This window comes from Merops nubicus, unplaced genomic scaffold, assembly GCF_000691845.1.
Source record: "Merops nubicus isolate BGI_N331 unplaced genomic scaffold, ASM69184v1 scaffold11461, whole genome shotgun sequence".
Taxonomy (NCBI): Eukaryota; Metazoa; Chordata; class Aves; order Coraciiformes; family Meropidae; genus Merops; species Merops nubicus.
The window spans coordinates 3,498-21,972 of record NW_008590080.1 but is presented as its reverse complement, the minus strand read 5'-3'; the positions used below and the strand labels follow the sequence as shown (position 1 = coordinate 21,972).

Genomic DNA, 18,475 nt, shown 5'->3' with positions numbered 1-18,475 from the left:
CCAGCAGGAATAACTGGAGCACCCAAGCAACGTGTTAGTTAAAGAAGGGGAGGCTGGGAGGTTAACTTAGAGCACTGAAATTTGGCAAACACAGGAATTCGTAAAATCTTAGTGGAAAATTTGGATTAAATCCTGTGGCTGTGCAGGTTTGGGCAAGCAGTTTCCCACAGCCAAGGTCTTGCACACGATGCAGCTTGCTGGCTCAGCAGCAGTTTATACCCGGGGTGGCCTGCAGGCTGGGAAGGGCAGAGCATCTCTCCAGCAGCTGCCCCCAGCACGGAGAGCAGCAGGCTCTGCTCCCAGCGCTGTGGAAAAGTCCCTGCACTTAACCTCCTTCCCCCTCACACGCCCCACAGGGTTCTCTTACAGGGCTTGGGGTGGGAATGGGGACTGAGCAGCAGCTAAGGGCATCCTGCACCTGCACACGGCTCCGTCTGCAGGTAACAGTCACAGTTGTCACTGAGATCTCACGGCTGAAGAGTTAATTTGTGATTACTAGAGACTGAGTTAATTAGGGATGGTTACAAACACAGCAGCAGACAGTGATGCACAGCTGATTGCAAGCCTCCCTTATGGAAAATTCTTGGACTGTGGCCTTGGTATAATCGTTAATAATTATTAACTGAAATTGTTCCTTAACTATTTATAAGCAAACTTTTGATATAAGGGATGATCTAGGCAGCTACTTAGTGCTTTATCTACCTATTTTGATATGCTGGTTTTAGAGCTCAGAGAAACCAGGGGGAAATTCTTTGCTGGTTCACTGGATTTGGGATCAAATCTTGTATATTTTAGTACACCAGACAATAATTTTAAAAATAGCAGTAATGAGAGAGAAAACAGTTCCTTTTTAGAAAAAAAAAAAAAATCTTTTTCGGAGGTTTTTCTTCTTAGCTAGAGAAGGAAACAAGAATGAACAGATTTGCTGGGGCAGGGGTCTGACACTGCGGGGTGATCAGTCTGCTGAGTTGCCCATTTGGATGTATCCCCACTACACCTGAGGAAAGAAACCACTCACTTGCCGTTGTTGAAGATGACAGTACAGTTGGGCCAGCAGTCATGGTTGGCCTGGCAGAGGTTGGGGAAGATGCCCACACCAACAGCCTGCAGTCCTCTTTGGTCGCTGAGGGTAAAGCCGTTGCAGCTGATCTAGTCCCAGAAAACAGGCAGGAAGAAGTATTAAAGGGGTAAAAGATGAACTTGGCTACATTCAGGATTTCCCAGTTCCCACTGATGCTCTGGAAGAGCTGTATCTCCAGCATCCCATCTCCTAATGAGAAAGGAACATCTACAAGATCATTGCAGAAGGCAGTTGTAGAAACAACACCTTTGGCTGGGATAAAACACCAGGAGAGAAACAATGCAGGACTCATGCAGATGGACCAACCCATGGCAGGGCTGAGTAAGTGCTGTAGAATATTTGCTGCTAATATTAATTTGGGATGTCTAAGATGGATTTGCTTTGACCATATATTGGGTTCCTTATATTCACTTCCTGCAAATAATTCAGAAAAAGGTCACAGGAAAATGGATTTGAGGCAATACAAGCAGAGCATCAACTGAAAGCAAAGTTCACACCCATTGAAACTCCACTCAGTTACCAACCAGCCTTGAGAGCTGCACCCAACCTGCTCACCTTTGCTGGGGGGTCCCAGCTATAATATATTATTTATAAAACACTGATTACTACTGTTTGTTGTGAGTCCCAGACAATTTTCAGTGACTGATTCTGCATGACACAGCTACAAGAATGAATTGTTAGACTTTTCTATATAACACATTGTTACCATGTATGAATGGAACAGATTTTAGTTGCAAACAAGAGAAGTATTTGCAAAGAGAAAGTGTGATAGAACATACCAAAGAAAATAATTAACTTGGCTGCTAATTATTTTACTCTGTTAATAGTTTTATTTCCTTTCTTAACTGATTCTTTACTTTCTCTGTAGTTCCTTACTTCTGCATGAGCAAGCTTGGTCTTCATCAGTGGCATGGACAGTGGGATCCAGCACACCCTCAGCAAATTTTTAGATGCCATCAAGCTGAGTGGTGCAGTTGACATGCCTGAGGGACAGGATGTCATCCAGAGGGATCTGGACAAGCTGAGAGAGTTGGGGTTGTTCAATATGGAGAAGAAAAGGCTCCAAGGAGACCTTCTTGTGGCCTTTCAGTACTTAAAGGGGGCCTATAAGAAAGCTGGGGACAGTAGTTAGCAGGGCCTGTTTCAACAGGACAAGGGGTGATCGTTTTATACCAAAAGAGTGGAGATTTAGACTAGATAAATGGAAGAAATATTTTACACTGAGGGTGGTGAAACACTGACACAGGTTGCCCAGGGGGGTGGTCAATGCCCCATGCCTGGTTGCGTTCCAGGTCAGGTTGACTGGGGCTCTGAGAGGCCTGCTCTAGCTGCAGATGTTCCTGCTCAGTGCAGGGAGGGTTGGACTAGATGACCTTTAAAGGTCCTTTCCAACCCAATATAATATATATTTCTAATATACATGTAAAAATCAAATGCACACAGTATATAATAGACATTAGTTTATATGCTAAATCACTTCTGTTACATAAAAATATATTCCACTTATATTTACTAAAAAATAAATTGGAATAGATTTTCTCATCTCTCCCAGGTGTAGAGAGAAGCCCCGTGGGACTTGTGATGACAAGGAGCACCTACAGCTGAGTGAGCCCCTTGCCTGCACGTTTAGACAGATAAAAGGTTTCAGCCCCTGCTGTTGCTGTGCCTCAGTTTCCCCGTGTCAGTGCAGAAGCACTACAGGTGGGGAATGGGCAGTACCCAAATTGCCTGCAGCAAATGCCCATCTCAGCTCTCCCAGCTGCTATGGCCTCTTAGGGCAAGCAAGGGTTGAATTTGGACATCCTCAGCTCAGGTTGGCTGGAGACTTCCTCTGGGAGGCCGGCATTAAAAGCAGCCCCCCACGTGCTCTCCCACCCCTCTGACGTACCACTCCGAACACGTGGGAGATGTACTGCATGCCGAACTGCTGGCTCTGGGGCGGCCAAAACTCGAGGAAGCTCTCCACGTCGACACGGAGCTCCTTCTTCTCCTCCTCGCTGAAGCTCTCCACGTGGTTCTGCAGGTCCTCGATGGAGACCAGGCAGCCCTCTGCCAGCCCGCTGCCCTCCCGCTCCACCCGCCACAGGATGCGGGCAGCCAGCCTGCAGGGCAGAGAGCGTGAGCACCCAGCACAGCCACCCGAGCCCCATGGCAGCTCACGGCGCGGGTGGGAAACTGGCTGCAGGCAGGCAGGCCCAGACAGGCTCGGCACTGCATGGCCGGGGGCTGGCCACCACCCAGGGGCTTGTGAAGGAACGGGAGACAGTGTTTGCCCTGCCATCTCTGTTCTCATCTGGAGAAGTGCTGCAGAGCCCCAGGTCCCCAGCCCTCCACGACTGCTCTCATTTCCTTGAGGATTCCTCTCATTTTCTTATAACAGAGCCAGGATATGAATCCGAATCAATGTATCCTGTAGACAAATTGGGGAAGAGCCTATCTCCTCTTCCACTTTCCCACCTACTCCTCCTTTCCCCACACCTCCTAACCCACACCAGGTGGGTTTGCTTCACCACATTCAGCTGCAGCAGATTTTTTGGGGCCCAGCACAAAAAAAAAATGCAGAAACACAGCACCCTTGCACCCCAGATGCTCCTCCAGGTCCCCATCCCCTCAGCTCAGGGATGCTCCTGATGTTTCCCAAACTGCCTCCCACCTCCACCTCACCCAGATCAGGTCGCCTGGCTCCTCCTCCCCCGCGTCAGGAAGGGTTCCCTGTCTTCTCCCACCGCCCCTGGCTGCTGGCTCAGCCCCGGGGCCAGCTCTCACCTGATGTTTTCGGTGGGTGCCTTGCCGTGCCTCTTGATGGCCGAGCACTCGTTTTTGTGGTTCAGCCAGGCTGCTCTCTGGCAGGTCCTGTCGCAGTAGTGGGCGAACTTGCACTGCCCGCAGCGGTGGAGCCTCTCCTGCCGCTTGAAGCAGGTGTGACAGATGACGTGGGTCAGGCTGCAAGGGCAGGAGGACACCTTGGCTCAGACCTTGGGCTCCACCCATCAGAGGGTCTGCCACTTTGGTGTCGCTGGGCTCCCCATAACTACAGATGGACCCCCTGAGGTTTTTTGGGAGGATGGGAAAATGTCCCACCCAATTTAATCCTTCTGCACTTGCCCAGGGCTGTTGCTCTTCTGTTTGGCTACACCAAAGAGACAGATTGCTCAAAGGAGGAGAGCAATAAAGCATTCCCCGGCTCTCAGCCCTCTTGTCTGTAGCTCATCTGCCTCTTCTCAGCACCTCTGCTGTTAACAGGATTTTGAGTCTGGTCTCTGCTGAAACCCTTCTCTGCTGACCCCCCAGCCACCAATCTGCTGGGCAGAAAGCAGATGCCTCATGAGTCTGTAGCTCAGGCAAGCTTGGAGAATATGAAGGCAAAGAGCCAGTCTGAGAGCTTCATCTGCCTGCAAAGCCTCTGAATTTGGCTGAAGTGAACCCCCCTCATCAAGCACTACTCCTGGGCCCCACGTGGATCAGGTCACAAAACAGAGCAGCGGCCACCACCGTGCCCAAGAGACTTAGGAAGACTTTGGGACCAAACAGGAGCATAACCCTGAGCCATCCTGACTGCTCTCCGAAGCTTTCCTTAGACACAGGCGTACTGTGGGGATAAAACTACATGTCAGAAATGCTCTGCAGGTGAGCTGACCAGAGGTCTATCACAATGAAGAAGACAGATGGGTTGAAGTGGTTGCACAAGGAAATGGTGGGTTTGTGTGGCTTGAAACCAAGATATGTTTCCATGGATTTAAAAGTAGCTTTAGGAGTTACCTCTTTTTGCTGTGAGGCCAAAGATGTAGCTGTACTGGAGGCACTGCAAGTAGCAGTTGTGGCATTGTGTTGGAAATGACATGAGAAAAACCAACAGAACAACCTCCTTCAAGGCAGATCTTCTCACCACAGGGTGTTTTGTATCTTCTGCTCCTTCCTTCAGTGGTGGCACAAGTCTCCTGGCTGTCCCCCATCAGGAGCCAGCCTGGCACAGAGCCCCGGGCTGGCTGGTTTGGGGGCTTTCCTGGTCCCAGTGACTCCAGGCAGATGCTCAGCATGGATTAGTGAAGGTCTGAGGGAGCAGGGCAGGCTTCCAGTCGCTCAGCAGATCCCCAGGCACGACTGCTGAGGAACAAGTGCATTTGCAGCAGCTCAGGGATGGACAAGAAACACCAGACCACTAGAGAGAGAGGAAAGATGAACTCTCAAGAGCTCACAGGAGCACTGGCTGGGGTGGGACGTGGGGTGGGCTGGCTGTAATGCCGAGTTTAGGGAGCAGCTCCTGCATTTATGATGACAATAAGATTTTGTTACTAAATCCAGGGGTTATCTCATCTTCACAAGGCTGGTATGTTGCTGAGCTGAGAAGAGCAATGATTTAATGCTGGTCAGTGGCAGAGAATGTGCCACGGATGGGGATGTTGTTAAACATTAAGGGTAATGAGTGCAGAGCCTGATGTGAGGGTGTGCTCTGCTCCCGAGGCTTGGAGTCCTCCTGGTCAGGCTGGTGTCAGCTTTGGCACCAGGCTCTTTAGGACACTGAAAACCTTCCAGGGGGCAGGCTAGTGATGCAGATTTCTCCTCCAAATCCAAAAGCCCAATGTGTCCTTCTCTGGTGCCAGCAGCAGTAAGTGCTGCTCCCTGGCTATTCCTGCTCCTGGCTCTGCAGTTTATCTAGCTGAGAGGTTCCTGTGAGCTGGACAGTCATGAGGTAACTGGGAAACACCTTTGAAAAGGAACAGGTTTCTTCTTTGGGTGGGTTCAAACCAGGATTTCCAAGAAACTTCCTACAATTTTGTGTAACTATAGCCAAATGCTGGGAGTGGGGGGAGGGAGATATATCAGAGGATACTGATGAAGAAGTCTAACCTGGTATTCTTCCAAGAGTGTCCAGTGTCTCAAACCAAGAGGAAATCTCCCTCACATGCCTTTTTCACATGTCCAGTTGCTTGCTTCTAGCAGCAGCTTCCTCCTTCCCATTCATTGGGAAGGAGGGGGAGACACTTTGGTCTCCTGACCAACAACATTGTGATTTTACCCTTGCTGCTAGAGAAGGTTTTTCCCTGCCTGATTTGGCATCCCCAGCTATCTGCTTCTCCAGGCAACTGGCCACTTTATCTCTGCCTCCAGCCAGGCTTGATAGCATGGGAGAATTTAAATTCCCATCACTTAGACACTGCTGGTCCCAGGAGAGAGGTTCTCCTCATGGCAAAAACCTTGCTGACCACAGAGCCCTCATTACCAACAGAACATGATCACTGCACACAGCCCATAGTGGGGAAACTGAGGCACAAGGAAACTAAGAAAAGTCTGGATGATCACACAAGGGGGCTGGGCCACAGAGGGGAATCAGACCCAGAGCCCCAGAGACTATCCTGCCTCTCCACTATACAGATATAGATAGACAGACAGACAGATATATAAAACCATATACAGGCATATTTATATCTATCACTATACATTTAAAAGGCACTTTCATCCCTCTGGCAGTATTGTGTGAGCTGCTGACACAACCCACCCTGTGCCTTGGCTCTTGCAGGATGAAGAGGGCCATTGATTCAAAGCAGAAGCTCACGGACTTAAAGCAGGATGACCTTCAGCAGACAAAACCACGTGTGAAAATGAGATATGGAAAATGAGAGTGAGCAGTGTTGGAAGGAGCCTGGAGCAAAGTAAGCACCCAGGACTGGGGAGGAGGGAGTATGTGTCTGGGAGGTGGGATACAGCCAGCTCCACTAAGTCAAAGGAAAGAGCTTGGAGCTGGTGTGAAATGTGAGGCTGTGCTCTGTCAGCTGTCAAGGCAGGGGGCAGAGAGGTGCAAGAGAGATTACACTCCTTGTAAGGCAAAGGAGAGCCAGAGACCCGATAAAACCCACGTGGTTACGTTGTGCTGGGAAGCACAGGGAGCTATCTCACACGAGGAATGGGAAGCCTGCAAGCTTTGAGGGTGGTCAGAAAGCAAAAAGGCAGTTAAAGAAGTTTCCCTGTAAAGAGGAGTGACAGGTTGGAGGTGCAGTAGAACCCAGGTCCTCAAACAGAGGCTTGTCTCCCCCAGCTCTCCCTCTGAGAAAGAAAACTATTGAAAAGATGGCTTTGGATTTTGCTGTTTAGTGCACAAGGCACCCAGAGTTTTCAAAGCAAATCTACCTGGTAGAACTTACTGCCAGCCCTGGAAAGGCCTCATTCCTAAGGAGATGCAGAAATGCACCAAAAAAAAAAAAATAAAGTAATATGAGACTTCCTGAGAAGGTGAAGGGACAGATCATTTGGTATAGGAACTGCAGACACAATTACTCACAGGTAATCTGACTGGCAGGTATAAGGAGTGTCACATCTCTCACATCACCCTCATGGGATCCTCCCTGCTCAGAGACAGTTTCAAAGAAGACTGGATTGATTGGTTATGTGCATTATCAGGAGTCCAGAGGCTTGGGCTCGACTCTTGGCGCAGAAAAAGAATCATGAGACACAGGTACAGGAGATCTATTGGCTGAATCTTCACCTAGCACTGCCCGAGCACTGCCTGACCCTGCAAGCCCCTAGACCCCCAGGAGCCTCTAGGCAGTTGTGCAAGCTCCTGCTGTCCCAGAGGTGGGCACCCCGAATGGGGATGGCACCATGGGGCTCTCCCATGGGCCCAGGGCTGGACCTTGCAACAGGCTCTGATGCTACCTGTCCTGGAGGTAAACATCAAGGGCACCAAAGCCTTGCAGTGGTCCACAGAATCCTGTCATCCCTTCTGCATGCTTGAGGTCCCCCAATGACAAAAGGAGCGGCCTGAGGTTAGACCTAAGTCCCTCAGCCAGTGGAAATCACCAGTCTGTACAACCTTCTCCACCTGGCTTAGGACACGTTTAACACAACCCCAGTGGCTCCAGGGGGCCCAGACTTCCTCCAGCTGCAGAGAGCTGCCCTTGCCCATGTGGTCAGGATGCTGCAGGGCCAGGCAGCACTGAAAGCTCCTGTAGAGAAACCTGGGTACCTTCTGATGTGACATCTGACAGAAGCCCTGGAGGGCTGAACCCTTACAGACCCAGTGATTGGCTTCCCTTGCTGTAACATGGGGATGGTACAACTGCTTTCTGCTGTGTCTGTGTACACCATGGTCTCCAGGGTGACCTCTGGCCATCCATTCACTGACATCCTCCACAAACAGTGAGACCTTCTTTTTATTTTCCTGCCCAAAAGCAGAGATTTCATTAGCACAGTGATTTCTCCAGCCAGTCCTTGCCAGGTCAGGGATTTAGGACTGACTGGGAAGGTAGGTGCCTCTGACCAACTCACTGAATCAATTCCTTGGGAGCCTCAGGTTTCCTTGGCCTCTCATCCAAGCATCAGCCAAGCTGAACTCGTAAAGCCTCATGAGCTCTGATGTTATACAGATGAGACACTCAACTACTGCTAATCCTGGACATAGATACAGTCACAAAGGCAATGATTCAATGCACCAGCCAGAAAATGTGAGAGGTGACAGAGCACTGTCAGCTAAACCACAGCTCCTGCAGGCACAGCTCTCAGGGAAAGCAGAAGAAGCAGATAGCTCTTGTGACTGCTTGGACTGGATTCAGACGAAATAAGATCTGTCAGACTTGTCAGGATAGAGGGCTGAGCACTGCCACAGGAAATACACACCTCATCTCTGAGACACGCATGACCCAAATATCTGCCAACCATTTCCCACCCAGCACCCCCAGCATCTCATTCACTGGTCTGGACAAGCCAGGTGAGATGGCTGTGGTGCAATAGGGGTAGAGGAGGATTTCTAAGTAGCTAACGGACATGGTGAGAAGCTCAGAAACTATTTAACACCAGTTTATTCTATTCTGTACATCATAGATGATGCACACAGATGACTAACTTAAAACTAAATCCACTTGCTTTGTATTTATTGTTGGCTGGCCAGGCAGCTCTCTCCTCAGCATCCTACAGAAGGCAGCATAAGGGTAGCCTAAGATGTAGCCAATGTCCACTTGGCTTTCAAAGCAAATGTAGTACTTCATTAAACACAACACCCTAAGGAAATGCACCCACCCTTCCAGCAGTGAAAGGAAAAGGGAGGTATTCAACAGCTGGCTTCTACTGAAGATACCTATAATGGTGAATTATTACCACAGGAATAGTTTTGCTCCTTCAAAAAGGGGGTTGGAGCTTAGTACTTTTATCTTTAAAAGGTCAGGGATGACACTTCCTAGTTTATCTGCTCTGAGTGGAGGGTTTATTTTAGACTAATTTTAGATTATTTTATTTTTAGTCTCTTGTGGCAAGATTTCTCAGTCTCCTATTAGAGGTGTGTCTGTGGTTTGTTTCAAAGCAGGTTTTCTCCCAGGTTTTATTTAAGCTTTTGAGTGAATGAGATATTAATAAAAAAAAAATTACCCAGATGACTCAGCAAGCAGATCCTCAGGTGATCTTGGCTTTCTACCACAGGATGCTGCTTGCCTTGACTACTCTCTCTCAGGCTCCACTGGTTAAAGAGCCACCCTTCTCATCATGAAGGCTGACAGAGATATATCAGGCATCCCCGTGCCCATAGGAAATGTAAACTCTTCCAGGCTTGAGAGCCAGCTGAATGCCAGAGGAGAAGGGCACATACTGTACACTGAGCCCAAGCAATGGCAGTGCCATCATCCTGAAGATGGCTGTGAGGAAAGGAGTCCTGAGAGCCCCAGAGAGCAAGTGAAGAGGGAGGGAAGGATTAAACCCCAGCACACAAGCAGAGCACTAAAGCAAGCTCCAGTCAAGAGCAGAGAGGTGATGTCAATGGGAAATACACAAGAGCTTTGCAAATTGAAAAATGACCCAAAGGCAAATAATTGCTTGAGAAGATACATTTCCAACCTCCTGCATATATTTTAGGGCAAAGTGGGCCTGATGTTGGTGTTTTCTGAGTGTTGTTTCAGCTGCTAACAGCAAGGCTGATTCAAACACAGATCAGAGAGTGTGTCTGCACTTCATCCAAAGAGCAAAACAGGGGAAACCACACCAAGATCTACATTCCCTCCTAATCAGTATTCCTTGTCTCCCTAAACAGCCTGATCTAGTTCAGGTAGAAGTAACAGACTCAATGCAAGAGTTAACACTAGGCAATTGCTATGTTAAGCAAAAGGTTATAGAATCATAAAATGGTTTGAGTCAGAAGGTACCTTTAAAGGTCATCTCATCCAGCCTCCCTGCAATGAGCAGGGCTAGCCTTGTGAGTCATGCCCTGGGCTTGAAATCTAAGAAGTTATGGGCTGGTTGATGTCTATAGGAACATTCTCTGGCTTCACTTTGAGCATAATGTACTTCTGGTCTAAAAGTCTCTGGCATTGGGCAAGCGAATGCTAGTTTCTTTCTTTCAGCCATCACTGGGTTGAAGAGTACAAGCTCTCACCTGCCTTAATGACTTCAGGGACCTTCAGGGTCCCTGTGACCTTCAGGTCTTCCAGTGTGGGAGGCAATCTGTAGATTTAGACACCTAGATGTGCTCATCTGTAGTCTTAGTGTCTAAGCAGAGATCCCACCTAAGCACTCAGTGGGGTCTGGAAGTTCAGTCAGCTCTAAGGTTGGTGTCTGTGTTTGGTGCACGTTATAGTGCTCCATTGATCATTACAGGCCCTTAGGGCTGGGTTCACTTGCCTGGACATCGGAGCCTAGTGTTATTTTAGGCTCTGCAGGGACACCCATCTGGCCTGAGAGGAGCCCTGATTCTCATAAATCCTCCTCTGTACCTGTCAGCCCTAAGAGGATGTCTCGGGCACCCTGGGGCATCTCAGATGACACTGAACACCTACAACAACTAAATGCTGCCCTTAGCTCCAAGCACACTTACCATAGACCTTAGTTTTGGGTGTCTTGATTTGCCACCTGCACCCCAGAGCATACTGCTGACAAGCCATCACACCACCCTGTAGGTTGGTTCAGTGAAACTGGATAGTTTCTCAGAGTATGAAAGGTGGGTTTCTTCTGTGCAACAGCCCCGTGGAGGGATCTCTCCCTTACACACCTAGAGTTAAGCATCTAGAGCAGATAATGCAAATTTTTAATTTTGTTCTTCAAGTTTGTTCTTCACCAAGTCAAATCAGATGATCAGCTTTGATGGGGCTCCTCCATTTCTGAAGAGTAAGACTTCCCAGCTCTTCCCAGCTTTGTGCCTGGGCACAAACACAAACTGCTTTCCATCCTGTAGTACAGACACCTTGAGAAAATGATGTCGTACCTCTCAAAAGCTTCTTCTACTACTCTGAGAAAGAGACCTTTGCTTACCTGTGATGTTCCCACATCACATGTAGTCACACAGAAGACTGTATGTGGGCCACTGTAGTTTGATGGACATCCATACAGAAGTTGTTTTCAACAGCAAATTCAGGGGCAAGATTCTGGGGGCTCAGCATCCACACTGGGACCAGACTTCCCAAAGAACTAAGACCCTCAAAGGCCTGCAAAGTATGGACCAACTTTTCCAAGTACTCTTCATTCTTGTGCTTCCATAGTGGGCATTATACTCAAAGAAAGAAGAGCTCTGCAGAAATTCTGGTTACCTATTCAGTAGAACTTCAGCTGAAAAATTAAACCTGTCAATGACCCATGCTGGAACCCTCTTTCCATAGTACAAACATTGTTTTCAGAAGGAGATGAAGATGGTCAGTGGAATTAGGATGATGGACTCCAGATTTTGGGTTTCCCGGTGCAGGGTGAGATCCTTTTTAATAAGGTAGGCTCAACACCCGTTTTAGGACCTATAAATACTTCTTTGTGGGTATGAAAAAAGACACGTTTCTTCATTGGCCTCGTGGGGATTTATTCTTGCAGATCCTTCCAGGACCCAGGCTACCTTCCTTTGACAGCAATCAGTTCAAGGGCAGTTTATGCAATTTAATAACCTGGGACAGAAGGTACCTTCAAAACCATGTTTCCATTCTATCTCAGGCCCAGGATAGTCCCTGCCAAGCACTAACCAATGAGCATTTAGTTGGCACCCTCTGCTTCAAAGATCTTTGGAACAAATCTCACCACTGACATATGTAAAGTGCTTGGGATTAAATGTGCCACAGGAGGGTAGAAGTCCATTCCTATTGCACAGCAGCATGAAGAAGAAGCGGAAATAAGAAGGACTGAAGCCATCCTCATCCTCTGCAGATGCAGAGAAAGGATGTATTTGCTTCACCCCCTTGCACTCAGTGTCTGGATCTGCTCTCTGGGAGCTAACAAACCCAGCCTGGGGAGGGAAGGGAAGCACACCTCTCCCCATCCAGGGTTTTCTGTTGGGAACCTAAACCTAAGACATCATCTTCAGTCAAAGAGCCAACATGGTGATAGTTTCCCCCCATATCTCACATTACACGAGTGACATTTGAACGTGCACAGAAGTTGTGGCTCTTCAGCATGGGCAGCTCTGCTCTATGCATGGGCCTTGCAATAGTTCACACAAAAGAAAAAAAATCTCAACCAGCAGTCAAAATGCAAAATGTTTCCAATGGTGTGAAGGTTTTAGTAAGGCATATGGGAGAAGTCATCATACACAGGAACTTCTGAAGCAAGCACACCATCACTGCAAGATTCCAGCTAGAGACAAAGTGAAGTTCAAGAGCTCAAAGGACACGTCAAGGGGAGATGGTTTTGTCACTAACTACTATAACTGAACTCAGGGTTAAGAATTCAAACAATTCTTTTTAATTCTTAATTCTTTAAAAAATTAAGATTGTATAATCAAAAATGACATTTTTAATGTGAGCTCTTGCAATAACATTAAAATAAAAATTAAGAAGTGTCATTGCTGCTATTGTAAAAATTCACAAACATGTTCACCCACTGACAGTATAAGGGTGAGGAAAACTGAATGACAGACACCAAAAAAAAATTATTTCTTGCTCTGTCCATTCAATCCTAAATTCTCTGCTATTGCCAGATGACAGAGTAGAACAGATCAGCTTCAGCTACAAGATGACCATGATTGAAACAGCAGCATGGGCTCTGTTTGCAGAGCCAATTCAGTCAGGGAAATCTCAGCTAGGCAGAATCACTCATCACCCTTTTTAGAGTGCAAAATACCAATGGGAGTTTGGGACAAAAAAAAATTTAGTCTGGGGACTCACTTTGAAGAATGCTCACAAAGTTCCTAAACTCAGAATTAAACCTTCAGACATATAGCTCCTTGGTTTAAAAGTCTGTGCCAAATTGTGTTCTTAACACATTATAAGTCTGAACAAATTCCGTTCTTGTCTTGAAGCTTTATTCTAGATTTATCTCATGGGAGATCAATATAGACATTGGTTCTTGGTGTCTTTTATTTTTCAGGGTATTTAAGTGAATCTGCCACTGATTTGAAGGGCAGAAGTGGGCACCTACCAGCCAGGCTGATCCAAAATTGTTCATCCTTGAAACAAGCAACAAAAAAACCCAATGCCTTTGCACCAGAATTCAGTTCCTAGCTACATCAGTGGGAATAAAAATCGAGAACCAGTCTCATGCAAGAGTGAAAGCAGAAACTTGGCTCCAGTTAAGTCATCTAGCTGTAAATAAAAAGTCACTTTAACAGAAACAATATCACTGGCAGATCCCCACTAGCTTCTGGTTTGAAGGCAGTGGGTGATGAAGCTGCGTGTGCAGCTGGGGGGACACGTGAGCAGAGCACAGTGGAACTCACTTTTATCACATTATAGAGCAGAGGCTTCAGCAAAGTCAGTCTGAGACTGGTGCACCTGAATTACAGCGACTCCAGCCCAGCAGAGCGTGGCATGGGGCTGGGTTTGTGAGGCACGAGTGCACACAACTTTTGGTAAAAGTAAATACAAGCTACATTGGGCAAAAGCTGACAGCACCTTGCAGGATCCTGTCCTGGAAAAGGATTGCCCTGTATTAAAAGCAAAAACTCTGGTCTGAGCCCTGGGGAAGACATTCCCTGTCAGCTGTGAACGTGTTCTTACAGAAGTGCTCCCGACGTCCCTTCACACCCTTCTCTGATGTTACCCAGAAGCTTCCAAATTTTCACCCGCCCAGCTAGGTGCAATTTTGCACGGAGATTACTCTTGGTCTGTTCAGAAGAGCTTTTCTCTTACCTGTCAAAGACCACGGCTGCATAGGCTGGCTCTGCAAAGATGACATCCCCGGGCAAGAACTCCTTCTGCGCCTTCAGGCCCCTGCCTTTGCCTTCGGCCGGGAACACTTCCACCGACTCCATTCCCCCTTTGGTCATCCCAGGGACCCCGAGCTTGGGAGGGGGCTCTGCTGGAGCAAGTCAGACCTCCTGTCACTCCTCTCAGCTCCCGCCAGCCAGGCTTATAAACGGCCTGCCCCCCCCAGCCCCCAGCCACGGCGGCTCCCGCAGCAGGGCGAGGGGGTGGGAGCAGGAGAGGCCAGAGGAGAAGGTCCCCTGCACAATGTCACCCACCTAGGCAGGCCAGGCACAGGGCTGGGGCTGCTGCTCCACCAGGAATCCCCTCTCCAAGAGCCACGTTTGGAATTGCTTCTCCCAGCCACGGGCAGTTGTGTTAGGACTCAGATTAATTTATACCCTCCCGCTGGCGGGGGAACGTATTCCCTCTGCAGGGTATTTTTAGCAGCCACATGCTTCTGTCTCTCAGGAGGCAACAGCTGAGACAGTAGGACGAGGAGGGCTGGTGTGCATACTTCTGACCCCTTCCACTGTCATCTGGCTTTTTCCAGAAATTAAACAATGCTGCTTTATTTTTACCCTCTAGATGTTTAGAGGTAGGGATAGCAGTTAAACACCCCCCTGACATTCTCAGCATCCTCTCAGTCACCACTGGAGCTTGGAAAAGGGGAGTCAGTTCCCAGGTGCCAGCGGTGGTGGGTGCACGGAGCAGCATGGAAGGAGCTGCCAGGACAGTGGTGGTTCAACGTGGGCTGTGGAAGCAAGCAGGACAGCTTAGGTACTCACACAATTTTGGATGCACTAAACCCCTTCAAAACACCATTGTGTCTGAGAGCTCTTCTCATCTCCAGTGCTCAGCCACCGAAGAGATGGAGGAGGTTGAACCACCTGAGTGGAAAAGGAGGGTCCATCAGAGAGACCAAAGCCATGAGAAGCCAGGTCCTGGCCTTGCTCTCTGCTCCCAGCAGCCAGTACAGATGCAGGGAGACAATGGAAGGCTCCCCATGTACAAGAGTGAACCTCGCTATGGAAACTGAATCCAGCTCAAATTGTTCTTCAGCATTTCTTTTATCATTTAATAGTACTTGAGGGGGCTGGTTCCTGCTCTCTCACCCTCCCAACCCTAGGAAACCTGATGCTATTTCCTCCTGGATCCCTAAACACTGCACAGATAATAGCATTTGCAAACCTCTTTCCAAACCTCCATGCTGTACAGAAAAGACCTGTTTGATTTAACAGAGAAAGTGAGGTGCAGAGAAATAAAGAGGGCAATTCCTGACCACCCTTAGACTGCAAAATAAATGCTTTACTTTTCCAAGGCATCAGGAAGCATCATTGTGCTCTTCAAGACGGTCACAGAACTGCTCAGCATCTTCTGCTAAAAGCTTCTGGCAATTCTCCTTGCCTGCGAATCAAGTGTGGCATCACAAGTATCATGTATTACAGCCAAGCACAAACAATATCAATCCACAGCTCCATAAATTCAGGGTGATCCTGGTGTTCTTGTGACTATGAGCAATCTTCTCCAAACACCAGACTCCTCCACTTGTCCTGACAAGGGCCAGAACCTTCGCAGAGCTGTCAGCACAAACCTCCCAGCGTTTACCCTGCACTGCGTACAGAAGTCACTACAGGCAATTAGCCCCTACAAGCAATTACTATTTTAATTGCAATGCTTCACTCGTGTGATGCATGATGTCAGGATGCTCTGGTCTCACCTGTTATCTGTGTTCAATTCCCTGGGTGTAAGCACCTTTTGGAGACATATTTGTTAGCAGTAATCCAGCTCCCCAAAATTAGGTGCTGATTTTTTTTTCCCCAAAAACCCACAATCTAGAATGTGGCTACATTGGATCCAGTCATTAATTACAAAGGAAAGGAAAGGAAAGGAAAGGAAAGGAAAGGAAAGGAAAGGAAAGGAAAGGAAAGGAAAGGAAAGGAAAGGAAAGGAAAGGAAAGGAAAGGAAAGGAAAGGAAAGGAAAGGAAAGGAAAGGAAAGGAAAGGAAAGGAAAGGAAAGGAAAGGAAAGGAAAGGAAAGGAAAGGAAAGGAAAGGAAAGGAAAGGAAAGGAAAGGAAAGGAAAGGAAAGGAAAGGAAAGGAAAGGAAAGGAAAGGAAAGGAAAGGAAAGGAAAGGAAAGGAAAGGAAAGGAAAGGAAAGGAAAGGAAAAAAGAAAAACCCATTGTACCCAGCACAACGCACCCCTCACCCCTTCAGCAGTCTCAAAAAGAAAAAAAGAAAAAAAAAAAAAAAAAAACTACAACTTTTGGCTGAGGCAGAGCCTAACAAAAGTCTGACTTCTCTCCTTGCAGCCCAGTGAATGCCAGGGTGGTGTGTGCTCAGCTGGGTCGTACAGGAGGGGACCAGCCATCCAGCTGCACCTCACACCCCAGCACCTCTGGACCACGGTGTCAGACCCAGCTGGGTGCAAAAATGTGGTGGTAAAACTGCCAGTCTGAAAAAAACACACATCAGGAAAGCTGGAGAGGGCCAAGGGAGCACACTGAGTTTCAAAGCCAGCCAGAGACACAGATTTTGGAGTACCAAGTTAGAAGTACCAGCTTCAGCAGCTGGTTATTCTGCACCTTGGACCTGCTTGGATATTGGACTGAAGGGTTCTCCCAACAGCAGAACAAACAGCACCCTCTACTGCCCTCTGAATATTTATCCAGAGCTGTCAAATTTTATTGCCACTGCTTTGGATTAGCAGTGAACAGGACTCAGGCAAGCTGTGAATGAGAAAGAAATAAGTTTTAAAAAGAGGGGGGAAAACTGCCCCAGGTGGGTGCTCCTCAGACTTCTCCTGTCATTATAATCCAACTTTAAACGTTAAATGTAATCACCTGCAGGGGGAGGGTGGGTCCCAAGTCCCCATGAAACCCCTTTTTGGGGCAACAGCAGAGAAAACTGGGGGGAGATTAGACTGCCTGTTCTCCTGGGGGTGGGCATAACAGGGGCTGGGGTGAGGGAGGGGAGGGCTGGCTGGTGAATCAGCAGCAATTTGGGGGACTGGGGGCTGGGTTAGGTGCCAGGGGCAGAGAGCAGCCCCCCAAGGTGTGGGGAGAGCCCTGCAGTGGTTGCTAGGCAGACATTGGGCAATTGCTAGTAGTTACTAGGTAGTTACTAAGCTATTACTAGTAGCTACCAGGTGGTTATTCCAATGTTACTACACTCCTAGTAGTAGTTGCTGGGCAGTTATTAGGCAGATACTAATAGTTCTGAGGCAGTTATGAAGCAATTACTAGTAGTTGTGAGGCAGACACTGAGCTGATAGTGGTAGTTACTAGTGGTTTGGGGGCAGTTCTGAGGCAGTTAGTAGTTTTTAGTACTTACTAGGCAGTTACAAGCAGTTACTAGTAGTTACCAGGCAGTTATGACAATGTTACTAGACTCTTAGGGGTAGATAACAAGCAGTTATTAGGCTGTTACTAGGCTCTTACTAGTAGTTATTGGACAATTATTAGACAGATACTAATGACATGATGCTGATATCCTCAGTAGTAGGAATCATAAAAAAGCAGTAGCACTTTATAAAAATATATAAGAATAAAAGTAGCAGCAATTTGAAATGAGAGGCAGAAATTAATGAGCAAAATGCAGCAAGAATCTGTGTTTTACGTGTGGAAGGGACAGGTAGAGTACCAGAAACTGGTCCAAGTTTTGGCTATGCAGCCAGCAAAAGGTAGTTTTATATTTAATTCCTCAGTGCAGAGAGATCTTGCTCTAGCTTCATAAACTAACCTCATGCTTCTGGGGCAGCAGGGTCCCAAACAGGTTCCTTTTATACACCAGAGCTGTGATGTAGAGCCCTGCAATTGAATCTTAAGGTTGTGGCTGAGAAGTGATGGGAACTTCCCATGTCCTCTCCTTCCCAGGCAGTCTCTCCCGAGCCCCACCACCCTGCTGAAATCTAGCACAGAGCACCCCAAAAAAGTGAAGTTACCTTCCAGGAACACCAAGCCATTCCAAGGGGGTATAAAATGACTTACATTTTCAAAGGCTTGGGTCAGTGGTTTACAAACATTGACCATTCAACTGTATGACAAAATTCAAGTTTTAAAATAAAAAAGCCACATACTTAGCAATGTATAAACATGGCCCTTTGTTAAATATGTGAACTATCCATTAACAGCAGACTTCCCCACTGTCAGCTCCATTGAGTAGCACTCTTGAACAGAAATAACTCCACTGGCATTAATCACTCTGTTTAAAAAGCTGACAGCTATTTTAAGCAGTCAGCTTTCTGGAGGAAAAACACAACACAAGTATGTGTGTTCTTCAAAGGAATATACTTGGGGGAAGTTAGGAATGCAGTCTTGCTAT

General features: G+C 47.6%; 1 protein-coding gene across 2 annotated transcripts in view; it reads right to left on the bottom strand.

Moving 5' to 3' along the window:
- Positions 1 to 14,238, bottom strand: part of SMYD1 (SET and MYND domain containing 1) — a 25,962-nt gene extending 11,724 nt beyond the window's left edge. For both annotated transcript variants that reach the window (XM_008949777.1, XM_008949778.1), the window contains exons 1-4: positions 14,098 to 14,238; positions 3,848 to 4,024; positions 2,970 to 3,183; positions 1,019 to 1,149 (exon numbers count right to left, since the gene is read on the bottom strand). In XM_008949777.1, coding sequence (XP_008948025.1) covers positions 1,019 to 1,149; positions 2,970 to 3,183; positions 3,848 to 4,024; positions 14,098 to 14,234 — 659 coding nt within the window. In that variant the 5' untranslated portion in view covers positions 14,235 to 14,238. The remainder of the gene's footprint in view (positions 1 to 1,018; positions 1,150 to 2,969; positions 3,184 to 3,847; positions 4,025 to 14,097) is intronic.
- Between the last annotated feature and the right edge of the window lie 4,237 nt (positions 14,239 to 18,475).